The 18,706-nt window shown below is 41.5% G+C and overlaps 2 protein-coding genes across 2 annotated transcripts; both read left to right on the forward strand.

The window, feature by feature from the left end:
* The first annotated feature begins 6,005 nt into the window (after positions 1-6,005).
* On the forward strand, positions 6,006-6,525 carry LOC131683206 (holotricin-3-like). Its single transcript, XM_058965045.1, has one exon. It carries the CDS (start codon positions 6,068-6,070, stop codon positions 6,494-6,496), a length of 429 nt encoding a protein of 142 aa, XP_058821028.1. The 5' UTR covers positions 6,006-6,067; the 3' UTR covers positions 6,497-6,525.
* A 4,995-nt stretch (positions 6,526-11,520) lies between these two features.
* On the forward strand, positions 11,521-17,722 carry LOC131679547 (uncharacterized). Its single transcript, XM_058960288.1, has 3 exons — positions 11,521-11,710; positions 13,971-15,767; positions 15,951-17,722. Exons 1-3 carry the CDS (start codon positions 11,521-11,523, stop codon positions 17,720-17,722), a joined length of 3,759 nt encoding a protein of 1,252 aa, XP_058816271.1.
* The last annotated feature ends 984 nt before the right edge of the window (positions 17,723-18,706 follow it).

Here is an 18,706-nt window from a genome sequence, read left to right on the forward strand (position 1 = left end):
TTGCTTGCAAGTTTACTTGCTTGTATGAATCAAAAATGTATGATCTGACAGCGGTTGGGATCAGAATCTGCGCTTGTAAAAACTAATTTTCAAGTTTGTAAAAAAAACTTGTTTGTAAAAAACTTGCTTGCAAGTTTACTTGCTTGCAAGTTTACTTGCTTGCAAGTTTACTTGCTTGCAAGTTTACTTGCTTGCAAGTTTACTTGCTTGCAAGTTTACTTGCTTGCAAGTTTACTTGCTTGCAAGTTTACTTGCTTGCAAGTTTACTTGCTTGCAAGTTTACTTGCTTGCAAGTTTACTTGCTTGCAAGTTTACTTGCTTGCAAGTTTACTTGCTTGCAAGTTTACTTGCTTGCAAGTTTACTTGCTTGCAAGTTTACTTGCTTGCAAGTTTACTTGCTTGCAAGTTTACTTGCTTGCAAGTTTACTTGCTTGCAAGTTTACTTGCTTGCAAGTTTACTTGCTTGCAAGTTTACTTGCTTGCAAGTTTACTTGCTTGCAAGTTTACTTGCTTGCAAGTTTACTTGCTTGCAAGTTTACTTGCTTGCAAGTTTACTTGCTTGCAAGTTTACTTGCTTGCAAGTTTACTTGCTTGCAAGTTTACTTGCTTGCAAGTTTACTTGCTTGCAAGTTTACTTGCTTGCAAGTTTACTTGCTTGCAAGTTTACTTGCTTGCAAGTTTACTTGCTTGCAAGTTTACTTGCTTGCAAGTTTACTTGCTTGCAAGTTTACTTGCTTGCAAGTTTACTTGCTTGCAAGTTTACTTGCTTGCAAGTTTACTTGCTTGCAAGTTTACTTGCTTGCAAGTTTACTTGCTTGCAAGTTTACTTGCTTGCAAGTTTACTTGCTTGCAAGTTTGCAATGAAAAAAAAATTTCGTTATAACATAAAATCTCGACGTTTCATGCATTTTAAAGATGTTTGGCATCAAAAATATGAAATTTCATGAGGTCCCCCTTTTGAAAAAAATTTTGAGTTCTGGCTTATATGGGAATTTCATATGTGACCGGACGGTTCAGTCTATATTTCCGGAACCATAAAAGCGATCCGTGCGAAATTTTTTAGACATCTGTGGGGATAATATAGCTATCACTCAAATGTGAAAATCGGCCCAACCATTTCCGAGAAACTGGTATGAGTTTGCTAGTTTTGAAAGATGGCTTTTCCCGGACACTTCCAGAACCGTCTATGGTGGTCAATGTAGTCAACGAAAGTTTGTCTGGCCGTCGGTGACCTAGAACTGCAAAGTTAAGTTATTTGAGAGACATTTTAGCGAAATTTTTACCTTTTTTGCTTCCATCGGAGTATCGGTTTGAATCACAATTTGCTATGTGATCGCACGCCACAACCCGTAACTCCGGAACCGGAAGTCGGTTCGGGATAAAATTTAATAGCCATTTACGGGGACACAACATCTTTCATTTGAGACTAAGTTTGGTTGATTCGGTCTAGCCATCTCCGAGAAACCGATGTGACTGTTATTTTGAATTTGGATACTTCCGCCGGGGCTTCCGGAACCGATGATGGTGGCCAATGTGACCAAAAAGACTTTGAATGGCTGTTAGTGACCTAGTACTACAAATCGAAGCAGTTGTGGTCACATTTTGGAAAAATTTTCACCATTATACATTCATTGCAGAACTTATTAAAATCGACATTTTCTGCGTGATCGTACTCATCACCCTGTAATTCCGGAACCGGAAGTCTGATTTATTAGAAATTCAATAGCAGCCTATGGGAACGTTGCATCTTCCATTTGGGACTAAGTTTGTGAAAATCGGTTCAGCCATCTCTGAGAAAAGTGAGTGAGATTGTGTTCGCGTACACACACAGACGCGCATACATACACACATACATACACACAGACATTTACCGAGCTCGACGAAATGAATCGAATGGTATATGTCACTCGGCCCTCCGGGCCTCCGTTGAAAAGTCGGTTTTCAGAGCAATTGCAATACCTTTCTATTGAGAAAGGCAAAAACCAAATCTTATTAAGTTTCCTCAACAAGCCATCGGCTTGTTCCGATGGCTTCCGATGCTCGGTTCCGACAGCATGAAGTAACAAGTTACTTTACGCTTGTTCGGACATGCCGTAGACTCAGGTGATTCGCATTTCTAATGCCAAAAGACCCTGACCCCTACGGTAGCAGACAAAAGGTTAAAGTCGCCGGTGAGCTCTAAGCTTGCATATATGATCCTTCCACGCTTTTCTAAACTTTCTCCTTTCAACACCTTGCTCTCCCTTGAGTACTATGGCTCTAAATATTGAAAAATATACTTCACCTTCCAGTCCCTTGCTAATTAAATGCCGAAAAAAACTGTTGACAAGCCATCGGCGACAAGGTTCTATAGAAGTGCTGATAGCACACCACCGTGAGGGCATCCGCAGACACTCAGTTTCCTTATCTCTATTTGTCTTGGCACAGATGTCGATTGCTAAGCATTGCGTGTATCCAGTTCGTGATATGTGAAGATAACCCATAACCTCATGCTGCTTACAAAATGAAGCTAGCATTCCGAATGTTGTGGTCGATTAAACGTTTCACTGATTTGAGAAAGAAGGTGATCAGACTGTTGCTCTTCACTATAATATTGAGTAACTTTGATCTAACAGCTATTAAACCACTACATATGCGGTGGAAAATAATTTCTTCAGGCATATTTAAGAGAACTAGCTTTAAAAAAAATTTCCAAATATTAAATGGACTAGGGGTTTGCCCAGAAACACAAATAGTGTTTCTGGTTTTTGGAGCTAGCATCAATTCGCCGCTAGCTTAGTCCTGTCACTAAGTTAGTGTCGGATTTTGATGAGATGAAGTCGAAACGCAAGTTCCATAACTAATTTTATTATAGGATTTGTTTTCTCAACTCGCAATGATTGTTTTAAACAATTTTCTCCGCAGTGCAGAAAAAATAGTTTTCACCCAAATTTTTCCTTACTAAGGAGAAATATAGCATGTTCATTTATATATCGATATGCTGCATTCGTGTAGCCTTCATATTTTCAAGAAAATTGTCAACAACTTTGCTGAAGGCACTATGTCTCTTAATATTTTCGAAGAGCTATTTCTCCATAATTACCTCTATGAGAATTAATGGCTAAAAATTTAAAATCAAAGCATACGCTGTTTTATGTTGAAAAACTTCTCGAAGTTGTCAAACCTTCAAAGTCAATGATTATTAAATCAGATGATCTTGAACGTTGAAATTTTTTTCGATCATTTATCCCACTTTAAAAGACTGTAATCTCTGACTCCATTGACATATTATACAAGAAAATAATCTGTAGAGGTTTGAAAACCGTTCCATGTTGATTCTTCTTATTTGTACACTGGAATGACATATGTTGGACTACTTATTTTTCTGAATTTTCAATAATTTATCATACTCATATTAAATTTTAGTATTTTTCGAAAAATTTACGATTTTCATTACACCCCCTCCCCCCAAACCAAAATTCTTGCTACGTCACTGGCCCGTGCGGTTAAGAGCTAAAATGGTGAATGGTGAAGAGTCGAGAGTTGAAGCAAAGCTCAAGCCATTTCATGTACCTAGTGAGACTCTGAGATAGAACAGAAGAAAGAGGTGCAACGAAAGCACAAGCCCCCCCCCTCCCGCCCTCGAAGTAATACCTTGACGTAGTTCCTTGGGGAAGAATGGCGTAAAAGAGTAAGAAGTGATTTTAGTGGTTAGGCACGAACGTGAGTCGTGAGTCCCACACAGTTTCAATACACAGGTCAGGCTTTTGAAGCTTTTTAAACCTTACTGTAAAAACACTCACACACACAGCCATTGTCCCGAATCGTCGAGCTGAGCCGATTTGAATTTAAGACTCGGGCCTCGGAAAAAATGTTGAAAGTTTGAGCGAATTATGTACATTTGGGCAGCCGAGCGTTAAACTATCGTTCCTACCAACGACAATGATGTTCTAAATAACGAACGTGTCCCGATCAGAATGCAATAACAAGTTTATAACAGAATGCAATTTTCGTAGTAAGCTGTGTTATAAATCTGGTCTCGTTAGTAGTTAAAATAACGGAAAATTATAACTAGTAACAGCGCAAGATATAGTTTTGAAATGTTTTTGTTATATGTTTCTGATCGGGGTTGGATACGCCGATAACTAAGTAAGATGTCATCTATTATTTGGATCAAAAGGCACACTAATCTGATATGATACTGGCTACAAATCTGCACCTAAAAGATCGCTGTTAAAACCGGCACTGCTGTACAGAGTCGTCATTAACGAAAACGATCTATTTCATGCTCGGTCAGGAATGAAAATTGTGATGAACCCGGTAAACGCTAACATAATAAACTGAACCCGCTCTAAAATTGTTCAGTTTACCAGTTACCAGAGTATTGAAAACATCTATATCATCACCATAAATCACCCCGATGGTAACAGGTATTTTGGGCCTTGGCGGCCTCCTCGTCGCAGCCAGCATTACGATTGGTGAATGTTTGCCACCACCCTTGGCCATGATGGCACTTAGTCCGGAACTGCGAGAACAAGCTATGAAGATAGTGGATAATGCGCTGGCCAATTCTGCACTGCGAAACAATCCACAGATTAAAGCTATCCGAGAAAGTATGGCCTTATTTCGTGGCAACCTTGGAAGAAGTGTCGATCTGGGAAGCATTTTGCCACTGCTTGCTACCGGCTTTAATCGCGGTGGGTCCGGTCTTGGTGGTAGTGGACCGGAAATCAGCATGAGCTCACCAGTTGGGAGGATCGGATGTGGAATGTCGCACAACAGCCCCAATAATGACCGACAGCCAACGACGATTGGTGGAGCTGACCGGGAGGATGAGGTCAACGATTTGAAGCGGTTGGTTTAGTTAGGTGTGTTCTAGGCAGTACTAGAGTGTGAGAAAATAAATGGGGGAAAGCTGGTGAGAGAAGGTCTGAAATAAAATCGGTGTGTTTCTTTCAATTCCGATGATTTTTTATAGATCGTTTTCGGGTGACGTATAAATAATTTAAGTATATGATAGTAGTTAGGATTACTGATTGAATAAGATTTAGCGGTACAATGCAATAAGCTTCAGACAGAATTATTGAACAGTTGTTTTCAAAATGAGCTTTTCTGCACACTGAAACACTTGTAAAAACAATTGATAAATGAGTAACAGGTACTATTAAAAAGGATCCAAATTTTCATCCAGTCGAGATGAAAATAACTGACATGTCATGTCCATTGATCATATCCATAAATATTTAAGTGATTTACTTTTGTTGTTAGATTTGCTAATGCCAATCAACAGGGTAAATATGTCAGAGCATATGATTTAAAAAATTACAGTGCATAAAGTGTATTAATCAAACTCCTCAAAGCTGCCTAAAATCGGTTCAACAATCTTTTCCGTGGCCTTCCGATAACCATTCAATAGCTCAAAATATTAATAATATGTTTACTCGAAAAAAAAAACCATTTCCAAGCTGATGTTTACCGGTTGTACCAGCTAGACAAAGTAATCAAAACTGACTCATCGGACTGAAATCGAAAACACACGGAATCATGCTTTACGCTTCACATTGTTATCAATGGACACAAAGCTCGCGTGTCTCGGCACACGTGCGAACTGGCCGACATCAGACTATCAAAATTACCCACCGACTTAACCACAACATAACCGTCAAAGTAAACAAGTTCGAGGACAACCTGGTGTCAATGGCGGCGAGAGATTGCGCAGCAGCCAATTTGGGGAATCCCCAAGAGAACCAGCGGAGCAGCAGCCGACATCTTCGGTAGTGGCGCTCCACTTAAATATGTTGTGCGTTAATCTTTGGGAAAATGGGATTTTTTCGAATGTTGTTTCGTTTAATGACGGAACCACTTTTTTGTTGTTCGCTGTACGTCCAATTCGCATCTGGTCAGCATGGTATGGAATGGGATGAGAAGACAGTTTAAATGCCTTCGGCATTTTTGCATTATTGAAAATGACAAAATTCGATTCACGTCCTGATATAAAAACAACTGGATGCCGGACGAATGGCATCAGTTCCTCTCGAGTTTCGTATTTTATCAGAGGCAAGTTTTCATAGAAAATTGTACACCCAAAATGAAGTCATTTGTCTGTGGATTTGTCGTTCTGAGTGCTGTGGTTGCACTTAGCAGGGCATGGCCCGTCGGCGAAAACCAACCACAGCTGATTGAGGTGGTCCAACTGGAGGATATCGCCATGTTACCGGTACAGCAAGAATCGACCGACCGTGTTAAGCGGCAGTTTGGTGGCTTCGGAGGCGGTGGCTTCGGCGGAGGCTTCGGTGGAAGTCATGGAGGACACGGAGAATATGGGCATGGTAATTATGGTCACGGCGGACATGGACACGGAGGATATGAGCACGGTTATGGGCATGGTCATGGACACGGTCACGGTGGATATGAACACGGGCATGGACATAGTCACGGCGGATATGAGCACGGTCATGGACATGGCCATAGTCATGAACACGAACATGGACACGGTCATGGTCATGGACATTTCTAATTTCTGTTATCTGTGATGAATTTAAATTGTACATAGAATATAGTTAAAATAAAAACAAATTATTTATTGACAATGAAAATTTTAATATAATACGTAGAAACTATATGGGATATGAAGTTATTTATTGGTATACATAGAACAACGACACAATATTGACATTTAGTGAAAACGTTGTCTCAGGAAGGATTTATAATGATTGCAGTTTACACGAAAAAATCCGTTCACAAATTCAAGAAAAAAATCACGATTTCGTAAACTGGTCGATTTACGAAATCGGTGTAAAAATATGAATAATAACCCGCGTATTCATGAAACTATTTGTGTTTCCAAAAAACTAGTTCGCCCAGAATACATACATAGCGTTACATTCGAATGTTTAATTGAGTTACTTTGGTTGTTCCCTGGACATGTTTAATTTTTGGTATGATTCTGGTTCATATTTTGGAAATACACATCCGACAGATGAACGATGTTCATGGTTTCAGAAGCTTATTCGTGATTTTCGAAATTTCTCATCACGTTACCGTCATGAGTTTCTTGTCGGACTTGTCTGCTAGTATAGCGTGATTTATGTTCATGATTTCAGGATCTTAGCCACGATTTTTGATACTTTTTGTCAAGAGTAGTTTGATTTATGTTCATGATTTCATGACCATAGTCACAACTTTACAAGCACGTTATCGTGATATTTTATTCTTGAGCTTACTTCCGAATTTGACACGCGGAGTGATGTGACTCATGTTTATGATATTAGCAGTTTTACTATGATAATTTCGTAATTTCACTTTGCCTTATCGCGATATGATATGTTTTGGTTACTATCGGATTGTTTACTTGGTGAAACGTGACAATATTCATTGGCTCATAAACGTGTAACTTGTACTCTGAACTATATCACGAACACGATTTGTAACTATATAATGGAATTTGGTGCTTATCGAAGTTGACGTTTTCTGTCCAGATATCACACTAAATCTAATCAAATGAATATCGATGTTAGAGGTCCTAATACTTTTCTTATATCTACTGCTCGTACCTATTACTGGTTGCTAGCAGCTGGACATGTATGACATTTCATTAAATAGTGCATGGAGCAAAAATGATTACTCGAACCCTACTCCAAATTTCATGACCATCTTACATGACATTACAAATGAATAGTGATATCTTCTAAATATCACAATTACACAAGATATATCGTAAATCATGAACTAGGAATCATGAAACCTTTTCATGAATATATGAATAATATTTTATGATAGCGTGAACTATTTCGCGAGCACGAATGGTATGTCGTGGCTATTAGAAATTATGAATACATAATACAAATTACAAATACATGAATAATATGTTATGCTTTTGTGAACTATTCACTGGCACGGATATTGAATCGTAACTATTATATCAGGAATCAAAGTTCACGAAGATTGAATAGATTCATAAATAAAATGTCAAGCTTCTTGGAATAGTTCACGAGAAAATATCTGGATTTCATTTTTATTTTATTTTATTTACTATACCGTCACCAACAGACCCATTGGCCTCAATGGTGGTTACTTAAACTAATTACATTTCAGAATACACATTACTTTAGTTTTTATCGAATTCCTTGTCAGGTTGAAGTCAAAAGCCGTCGTAGTTGGTTCTCCCGAACGGGACTCGCAGAAGAAAGTTATTGCGCAGAGCTCGAACGCGAGCTTGAAGATCGAGGCGGCCGAGGATTGTAGGACAATCCACCCTGGCAAACAGTAAGTCCGAGACGACCAGGGCTCCAGAGCAGTCCCTCCAGATGCTTAGAGTATCGAGCCGTACTGAATCGGATGGCGTTTCCGCGTGAACGTAACGATTGAGCATTTACTCGAGTTTAAAACCATTCTATTTAGATCACACCAGGTACTGAAGCTCTCCAATTCACTCTGAAGGAACTCGGTATCGGTTTTATCCTGTATTTGTCGAAAAAATTTCATGTCGTCGGCAAAAGAAAGGCGGGGTCCTTGTAATTTGATGTTGACGTCATTAAAGTAGAGGAGGAATATCACTGGACCGAGATGACTTCCGTGTGGGATGCTGGATGTAGCGAAGAATGGTGCAGATAGACAGTCCTTAATGCTGATTTGGAGTTGCCTTCCATCGAGGTAAGAACGAAACCAGCACAGTAGTTGTCCATGAATACCGAGTTTGTCCACTTTCACTATCGCGATATCATGATTGATTTTGTCGAAGGGCGCAGATAAATCCATGTAAATAGCATCGGTTTGCAATCCGTCAGCGAAACCATCGAGTACATATGTTGTGAACGAGAGCAAGTTGGTTGTTGTCGATCGTTTAGGTATAAAACAGTGTTGGTCGTCTGCAATGTAGTGTTTGCAGTGAAAGAAAAGAGGGTCTAAAACAACCAGCTCGAATAGTTTTGATACTGCACTTAAACACGAGATTCCCATTATAATTTTAATTTAATGCACGATTTCCTATTACTTCTACATGTCTGAACGAGAAGAAAGGCTATATCGACTAAATCGAATGGCAAGTATAAGTCCAGCGAATAACTTTTCAAATGAAACCAGTTCGACCGTAATCGGGAATCTTTACTAAAAAGAATTTGAATAACACAGGTTTGAATGCAGTTTTTTTCCAGAATTGTTCATCAATTTCACCTTTGAAGGTCTGTAAAAAATCTAACTTTCGTCCTAAAGACTAAATATTTTGAGAAGACTGTTCAACCTGTTAACAAACTGAAAAAATGTTATATGGTGAAAAATCCAAAATAAAATTCTGAGGTTTTGTCCGGCTAGGCGACACTGTGCAGCGGTTGACAATTTTTAAAATCACTGCATAACCTTTCTATATGAGAAAGGCAAAAACGATATTTACAGGCTATCCAAATATAACGAACTCGAACTCTAAAGTTTTTCAAGAAGAGACAAAGTGCATTCAGCAAAAAATATTGGAGATAGCAATTTCCATAACTATGCGCTGGTATATCGACTACCAATACTTCTCTTTCACTGAAATCAGACCTTATCGAGCTCTATTTTTACAATCACGCATACATTTGCACTATTATAGCACTGAAACTCAATTATTACATTAACAATTTACGCACCCATCTGGAGACTGGGAGATCGCAGGTTACATTCCTGCTTGAGGACATATCTTTTCTCAGTGTTTCCAATAAAAGGGTGAATTTTAACCGTTTCTTCATTCTCACCGTTCCGATCATTCTTTCTCTATCTGTTTTCCAGTGAACAGTGAACAATGCAATCAAGCTCTATATTAGCATAATATTTGCCTACATGCACAGCCAAAATATAGCATTAGCGCTTGCTTTATATACGTATATAAAGCTAATATCAGGCAAACATGCTTCAAGGATCTTTAAAGCGTGTATGCTTTAGATGTGCATTTCGTGCCACTTTATAGCAAATATAAAGCCGATATAATGCTATTATAATACTGTGGGTTTATTGGGTATGAAACTCCTCTTGATGATTATTTTCGGCATATTTCAATTCTTTCGTACATATGCAATATATCCAGGGCCACCGAGAGGCACCCCGAGAGGTGTTTCCCCCAGGGCCCGGTGTTCTGAAGGGGGCCCGGGTTTTTACCAAAAACTAAAATTTTGACAAATACTTTTTCGACAAAAATTTATTTGAAAATGCAATAAAAAAATCAAAAATCTGTGTATGATGAAATTAGAATAGCAAAAATTCTAAACTATTTTATTAATTTAATATAAAATATATATTTTTACAAAAACAGTCGATCAGACCCGAGCAGGCATAACATAGTTGGTACATCGATTGGCATGTACGCAGCTCATCTGGGTTCGACTGCCAACTCCGCACACAGGACTAGAGATTTTTTCTTGAAATAACCTGAATGAACAAGCGACTGACCATAAGAATAAAAATCTATAATCGAAATAAAAATAAGATCAGACTTGTTAGGTTTAAAAAAGTTAAATGATTTGATTAAAAGTCATGGGGTTGTCTTCAAATTTCGCCAATATGTCATCGATTTTTTTGTTTATTGAATTTCCTGTCTTCGCAACTGCTTTTATTATTATTATTATTATTATTATTATTATTATTATTATTATTATTATTATTATTATTATTATTATTATTATTATTATTATTATTATTATTATTATTATTATTATTATTATTATTATTATTATTATTATTATTATTATTATTATTATTATTATTATTATTATTATTATTATTATTATTATTATTATTATTATTATTATTATTATTATTATTATTATTATTATTATTATTATTATTATTATTCATCTGAGTTGGAAACACCGTTCCGTACGGTCTAAACAGCGCGCGTTCTCGAATTTTACACGGTGTTTTTGGCGTGTTTTCCGCGATCGCCGCGATCCAATCAAGTGCAAAAAGACGAGTGAAGTGGTTCTTAAGTGACTAACAGCGAAAAATTGGTGCAAATCGGCGAAGAAACGGCTGAAATAAGTGCATTTTAGTTTACCCACGCGGCAATAAAAACAAAACAAACAGCCATCGCTGTGGCTGCCAGTGCGGTCGCCCGGCTAGTTTCATTCACTGGCTGTGCCGGCTGCGTGTGTGACGGTGACGGTGGGCTGGAAGCAAGTTTTTTTTTTTCAAGTTGGAAAATTGACGAAAAGTTTTAAAAAAAGAAAAATATTTTTTTTTTCTTGCTGTGATCTGCCGAAGAGAGTGGTACAGTGTGAATTGGACGCCACAGTGCGTGCCAAAAGTATTGGAACGGCGAAAAAAGGAATAAATTGCAAAGTGTTTTTTTTGCGCGTTTTATTCATTAAAGGAAACGTAGAAGCGAACAAAAAGGTAGTTGCGATTCTGCTTACCTACAGTGTGTCCCAAAAGTGTGGGAACACTTCGAAAAAGTCGACGTTGAAGGGGCAAATAAGGTAAGATCTTTCCTTTTCTTTACCTTTATTGTCCATTTGGGGTTGGTATCGGGTGACCGTGCCACAGCGTATTCTCCAACGTCTGGTGGTGTGATTCAAAATGGCGGCCGCTAGTAGCGGTGACCCGGGAGGGTCGCGAACGAGAAGACTACCAGAGTACATGGACCCTACGAACAAATTCGGCGAATTGACGTTCCTGCAGTTATCCGGCAAAGACGGTGTACCATTGCCTAGAAACCCGTTCATCATCGGTAAATCGGTAGAGGTTGTCGCTGGAGGTCCAATTGAAGGTGCGAATACCGAAGCTCAAGGGACACGGTATACCCTTCGAGTTCGGAATCCTGCCCAAGTTGCTAAGTTGCAGAAAATGACCCAGCTCATTGACGGCACTGAAGTAGTGGTCGAAGCTCATCCGAATCTGAACGTAAGCAGATGCGTAATTTCCTGCTACGATCTGATTCATATGGAAGAGAAGGATGTTTTACAGGAAATCATAAGCCAGGGAGTGATTCGTGTACAGCGAATTACACGAAAGGAAGCCGAGAATAGAGTAAATACGCCAGCGCTAATATTGACCTTCTGCAAGACCACATACCCGGAATACATAAAGATCGGTTTGCTTCACGTTCCTACTCGCCCATACTTCCCGAACCCGATGCTTTGTTATGGATGCTTTAACTACGGCCATACACGCGTTCGATGTCCTGGTCCCCAGCGATGTTTTAACTGCTCGAAAGATAAACACGGCGAAGATAAATGCAAAGAAACGGCGTACTGTCGGAATTGTGAAGGCGATCACCAACCAACTAGCCGCGAATGTCCTGTTTATAAAAAAGAAATGGAGGTCATAAAAATAAAAGTACGCGACAATCTAACATTCCCGGAAGCACGCAAACGAGCGGAACATCTAAGTAAAGGCAGCTATGCTCAGGCCACAGCACAACCGAATGAGATCCTTAGCAAGCTGAAAGAGTTGGAACTGGCAATGAAGAAGAAGGACGAAACGATCGCAAAACTTCTGGCGGAGACCAAACGAAAAGACGAAAAAATCGAGCAAATGTTGGCGTACATCCATCAGATGAAACAACAGTCCGCCAGCCAAGAAAAACCACAATACAACAAAGAACAGAAGCAAACGAGCCAACAAATCGGGCCTGTAACGAGATCCAGGAATAGTTCACCAGCGATAAATACGGATTCAAAACGAGGAAGACCACAGAAACAACACACCCCGTTCAGCAAACCAACGACAACCTCACCGGATAACCTAAGCCCACCACCAAAAAAAACCGCTGCCACTACCACCAACGAAACTATGGAATATTCAGACGATGAAATTGAGATTACCGAGACGCCTCCTAGCCAGCCTCTTCGATAATTCTCATTTTCATCAACGTTTGGATACCAACGACAACCCACGCACGAATACTGACCACGAGATAGATCGGTTTGGAAGAGAGGAAAGTGTAGTACTCCTTCCAACGCAAGCACAGCAGGATGAAGGAACTATCCGGGCCGTCATACCCCAACCCGTTGATAGTGAATTCACCTCTGTGGCCGATAGGAACACCGATTTCACCACTACAACTTGCGAACCAGTAAACAAAAGAATCCCGAGCGACGAACAGAAGGAGATCAGCAAAACTACACGAAGCCTTTCCCCAGTGCCGACTGCAGTCGGTGTTTTTAAACATGATAGTGTAGTTTGTACGACAGCGGTTGGCACTGCGGGGCTTGACCCTTCACAGGTCAGTTCTGACTTTGCCAAACCTATTACGGATACTGCTGCGCTAAATTCCTTTACAGAGTCGACTAACATCACCGTACCCATACATCTCTGGAACCAACCATTGCTTTCACCTGGAGAAGGCATATCTACAGGAATGTTCCACGTTGGCTCAGAAACTCTAGCGTCGAAGCAGCAATCAACGAAAACTACACGAAGTCCTTCCCCAGTGCCGATCGCAGTCGGTGTTTTTGAACATGATAGTGTAGTTTGTACGACAGCGGTTGGCACTGTGGGGCTGGACCTATCTCAGGTCAGTTCCAAGTCTGCTAACCCTTTCACAGATACTGCTGCGCTAAACGTTTTTACAGATCCGGTTGGCAACACTGTTCTTGCTGAACCTTGGCACCAACCGCTGCTTTCACCCGGAGAAGGCACATCGACAAGACTATACCACAACGAATCAGCAACCCGATCGTCGAAGAAGCAATCCACTAAAACTACACAAAGTCTTTCCCCAGTGCCGGTCGCTGTCGGTAGTTCTGGAAGTAATCGTGTAGTTGTTTCGACAGCGGCTGGCACTGTGGGGCTAGACGTCCCACAGGTCAGTCCAATATCGCTTCATCTACGCGCAAATGTTGCTGCTGCTTCCTCTGTTGCAGATGTAACCAGTTCGAGTCCAACGAGTAACCGGTTTGGGGAAGAAGAGAAGAAAGTAGCTTCCCCACTTCATAATGAAGGGATCGACCGGGGGGAAGAGGACTGTCCCTACCTCCCTGATATACAGTCCTCGCAATTCTCCTCCTGGCTTTCCGCCGGCGAAGATACATCGCAACATCACAACCAGTACCAGAGTACCGATCGTTCCATGGATATCAGCACACGCAACGTGCCAGCTGGACATCGAAGGTCTATTTCGTCTTTATCATCGTCTTCGTCAACGACTTCCGCCAGACGCGATAGTAGATGTTTCGCACTTCAGTGGAACATTCGGGGGCTGCGAACCAATGTCAGCGAGCTTAAACAGCTCATCACTGAATACGAACCGAGCCTAATAGCACTACAGGAAACCAAAGTGGACAATCGAGTGATCCCAGCCGACTTCATTGGCAAGAACTATACTCTGTTGCTTCAGACTGGTAGCTGTCGACACTGGCAACACGGAGTGGGCCTGGCCATTAGGGATGGAGTGCCCTTTGAGCGGATTGACGTCGATAAGGATATCCAAGCGATCGCAGTTCGGATTCAACTACCACAGCAAATGACGGTGGTATCAATATACATTCCTCCCAGTACCCAACAGTGCCAAGAAAAACTATGTGACCTCCTCGAACAGCTCCCACGTCCTATGTTAGTGCTAGGTGACTTCAATGCTCATCACATATGCTGGGGATCCAACAAATCGTCCGCACTAGGTCAATTCATCGCAGAAAAAACGTTGGAAGAACACCTAGTTATACTTAACAATGGGTCGCATACACGAGTCGACCCAGCCACCGGTGCTACTTCAGCTATCGACCTGTCAATCTGCTCCGTTACTGTGGCCTCGAAATTCACCTGGCGAACGCTTCCAGATACCTATAACAGTGACCACCTGCCAATAACCGTTTCCATCCCCGGGTTCTCACATGTTCCAACAAAAAGGCGACAATGGATTTATGACCAAGCGGACTGGACAGCTTACGAACGATTGACCGCCAACGCCATACAACCGGGCGTCGAAATGTCAATCGACCGTTTTGTCGATCATTTGATCACTGCAGCAAACACTGCAATACCCAGAACCAGCGGAAAGGTCGGACCTAAGGCAGTTCCTTGGTGGTGTCCGGAGGTAAAAGCAGCCATAAAAAGTCGAAGAAAAGCACTCAGAGCACTGAAGCGTATCGAAATGGAGGACCCACGAAAACCTGAAGCACTGAAAAGCTTTCAGGAAGCACGGGCAGCATCAAGAAAATCAATCCGTGATGCCAAACAACGATCGTGGGAGGAATTCGTCGCGAAAATATCCCCAAACTCCACTGCATCGGAAATGTGGCAGACAGTGAACGCATTAAGAGGAAAACGTCAGCATCGCCCAGCCGTCATTAAACGTTCAGCTGGCTACACGGATAATGCAGAAGAAGTGGCTGAAGAACTAGCAGAGCATTACAGCGCAATATCGGCAACATCCAGCTACCCTCCTTCGTTTCAAATTGAGAAGGAAAAGGCCGAACGAAACCGTTTCAACTTTTCACCCGAGACCGACGGCATCTATAACTCCGACTTCACTTTGAATGAGCTTGTATGGGCGCTTGACAGAGGACGAAGTAATTCTACAGGTCCGGATTCAGTCGGCTATCCAATGCTACAACGACTACCATTGTCGGTGAAAACTGCTTTATTGGAGCTTTTCAACAGGGTTTGGCGCAGTGGCGTATTTCCATCCTGTTGGCGAACTGGAATTATTGTGCCAATCCCAAAGCCGAATTCGAGCGACACAGGTCCATCTGCTTTCCGACCGATCACGTTAACGAGCTGTATGGCGAAGGTATTCGAGCGGATGGTGAATCGACGGTTAACGACCGAGCTTGAATCGAACGGGCGGCTAGACACTCGACAACATGCCTTCAGATCCGGCCGAGGTACTGACACATATTTTGCGGAGTTGGAGAGGTCATTACCCGACCGTGACGAGCACTGTCTGATAGCATCGCTTGATTTGGCTAAGGCGTACGACACCACTTGGAGATACGGCATCCTGCGAACATTACGAAAGTGGCAGATACGCGGAAACATGATAAACATGCTCACTAGCTTTCTTTCAGAGCGAACGTTCCAGGTAAACGTCGATGGGCATTTATCGCGCAAGCTGCCGCTGGAAAATGGTGTACCACAGGGTTCTGTGCTCTCAGTTACCCTATTCCTCGTAGCAATCCAACCTATCTTCCGGGTGGTTCCGAATACCGTGACAGTGCTATTGTACGCCGATGATATCCTTCTTGTAGTGCGGGGCAAAAAAGAACAACCACTCTATCGGAAACTACAGTCAGCAGTAAAAGCCGTTCATAGATGGGCGAAAAGTGTTGGATTCACGATATCAGCAACAAAATCCAGCATCTTTTACTGTAGCCCGAATGCCCGCCGTGAGCCCACGCAATCCATCAGGATAGATACAGTAGCTATACCGTCACAAAATCAACTGAAAACCCTCGGTATCACTCTCGACAGATCGCTGAACTTCAAAGCGCATTGCAAGCTAACGAAGAAGGCATGTGAATCCAGGCTGCGTATCCTGAAAATGATCGGAGCAAAGCTACCACGTGGTCAACGGACTTCTTTGTTACAAATCGGCTCCGCCATTGTCACTTCGCGACTATTGTATGGGATGGGACTCGTTAGTCGGGGCGGAGATGTCGTCACCAAAACTCTCGCGCCCGCCTACAACAGGATGGTAAGATTTGCATCTGGTGCATTCGTTACAAGTCCGATCTTAGCCATCATGGCCGAAGCAGGCACCTTACCATTTGATCTCCTCGTTCTCCAAAACATAACCCGATTGTCCATCCGTTTGTTGGAAAAAAGCAGAGATAATGCGGATCTCCCACTAGTACGTCGAGCTTCCGAAGAACTGTCAGAGGTGATCGGAATGCCCTTACCAAATATTTGTACTCGAACCCGACTAGCCACCCGAAAGTGGTACGAGCCCAAGCCACACGTCGTGTGGGATATCAAAAGATGTGTGAATGCCGGAGATCCCTCTGAGGTGGTCCGTCCTGTCGTTCAGGAGCTCCTGAATGCTCGCTTCAACAACTCAACGGTTGTGTATACTGACGGATCGAAAGACGACGACGCAGTAGGCGCGGGAATGTTTGGAGAACATCTCCAGCAGTCGACTGGTCTTCCGCCACAGTGCAGCGTGTTCTCGGCCGAGGCGTTTGCAATTAAAACAGCGGTAACTTCGTACTACACTTCCAACGATCTGCTAATAATGACAGACTCAGCCAGTTGTTTATCGGCAATTGAAGCTGGCACGTCCCAGCATCCGTGGATCCAGGAGATTGAAACCATGATAAGACATCGTCCAATCAATCTGTGCTGGATTCCAGGACACGCTGGAATTCGCGGGAATGAAGAGGCAGACCGCCTCGCAGGAGAAGCCAGGGGTAATGCCCCTTTGCAAATAGCCATTCCGGGAGCAGACGCCAACAATCAGGTAAAATCAGCTATCCGAAATCACTGGTACCGTCGATGGTCTGCATCCACTGAAGTGAAGCTTCGCGAAATAAAATTCGATACGGTAAAGTGGACTGACCGCGAGAGTTCGGCTGATCAACGAGTGCTCACCCGGTTGCGAATAGGGCATACCCGATTGACGCACGACTTCCTTCTAAAGAGAGAAACCCCACCAGTTTGCGACTGCTGCGGGGTAACCATAGATGTTCGTCATATAATCCTTCAGTGCCGAAAATACGACGATGCTAGAAGGATGCACAACATCGATTCGACGAGCCTACGAGTGGCTTTAGGCAACGACACGAACACCGAAGACAAACTGCTAAGCTTCCTCAAGGAAACTAATTTGTATAAACGAATGTGAAAAATAATGAATTGTAAATTGTTTTATAATGTTGATAGGAATTTGGAAACTAATTTTCTTCCGACACGAATGCACCGTTTGGTGTAAAGTGTCGTTAATAAACAACAACAACAACAACAAATTATTATTATTATTATTATTATTATTATTATTATTATTATTATTATTATTATTATTATTATTATTATTATTATTATTATTATTATTATTATTATTATTATTATTATTATTATTATTATTGAAATTAATTATTAGAAAGAAAAAGAAAACTTCTCGAACTTGTATTTAGGGTGGCCACACCGGTTTTTAGAGGCGAATTCCGGGTCTTCGTGCAGGTAATTCAGATTTCGCCCGGAAGAATCCAGTGGATTATTTTTTGGATCGTCCAGCACACACTCATCATAAACATCATCCTCGGACTGCAGGTCCTAATCGATAAGGAGGGCCCCTCTCGGTGCCATTTAAAAAGTGTTTTTGGGTTCAGCTTTACTTTTCCCCACAAGACCTTCGTTTCAATGGATCGTCGTATAATATGCTCCCCACAAAGATTCTCGAAAGATACTGAAGTGTGCCCCGCCTTTCCTTACTGTGGAACAGAGCAAAGCTCGCTTGGGTTATCCTCCACAGCGAGAGTGGTTAGTGCTTTTGGATTCTTTGTGGATATTTGAGGAAGCGAAGTACTACACCCAAGTAAATCAACAAAACTGTTCACAAATGCGAAAAAATACACCTAAATATGAATGGCACAGAAAAGTGATATGCTTTATCAAAACAATACACTCTACGGTGACTATGAAGAAAATATGATATTTTTTGCTTTTCAGAATGTTTTCCGATTAAAAAAAATCACAACTTTGATATTTGGCAATGGTTTCCCATTAATAGATGCCTACTTTATAAACTTTGTGATTAATATAACTAAATGATTCCGATTGTTTTGATTTCATCTTTCATCAAAATCCCGAATTTTTTCAGCTTTTTAAA

Source organism: Topomyia yanbarensis, chromosome 2, assembly GCF_030247195.1.
Source record: "Topomyia yanbarensis strain Yona2022 chromosome 2, ASM3024719v1, whole genome shotgun sequence".
Lineage (NCBI taxonomy): Eukaryota > Metazoa > Arthropoda > Insecta > Diptera > Culicidae > Topomyia > Topomyia yanbarensis.

Excerpts from the sequence above, each read along its gene's own strand:
- LOC131679547 (XM_058960288.1), top strand. The coding sequence starts at position 11,521 with ATGGCGGCCGCTAGTAGCGGTGACCCGGGAGGGTCGCGAACGAGAAGA. Across the intron at positions 11,711-13,970 it reads CGCTGGAGGTCCAATTGAAG|ATACATCGCAACATCACAAC; the intron begins GTGCGAATACCG and ends CCGCCGGCGAAG. Across the intron at positions 15,768-15,950 it reads TGCCTTCAGATCCGGCCGAG|AGCGAACGTTCCAGGTAAAC; the intron begins GTACTGACACAT and ends GCTTTCTTTCAG.
- LOC131683206 (XM_058965045.1), top strand. The coding sequence starts at position 6,068 with ATGAAGTCATTTGTCTGTGGATTTGTCGTTCTGAGTGCTGTGGTTGCA.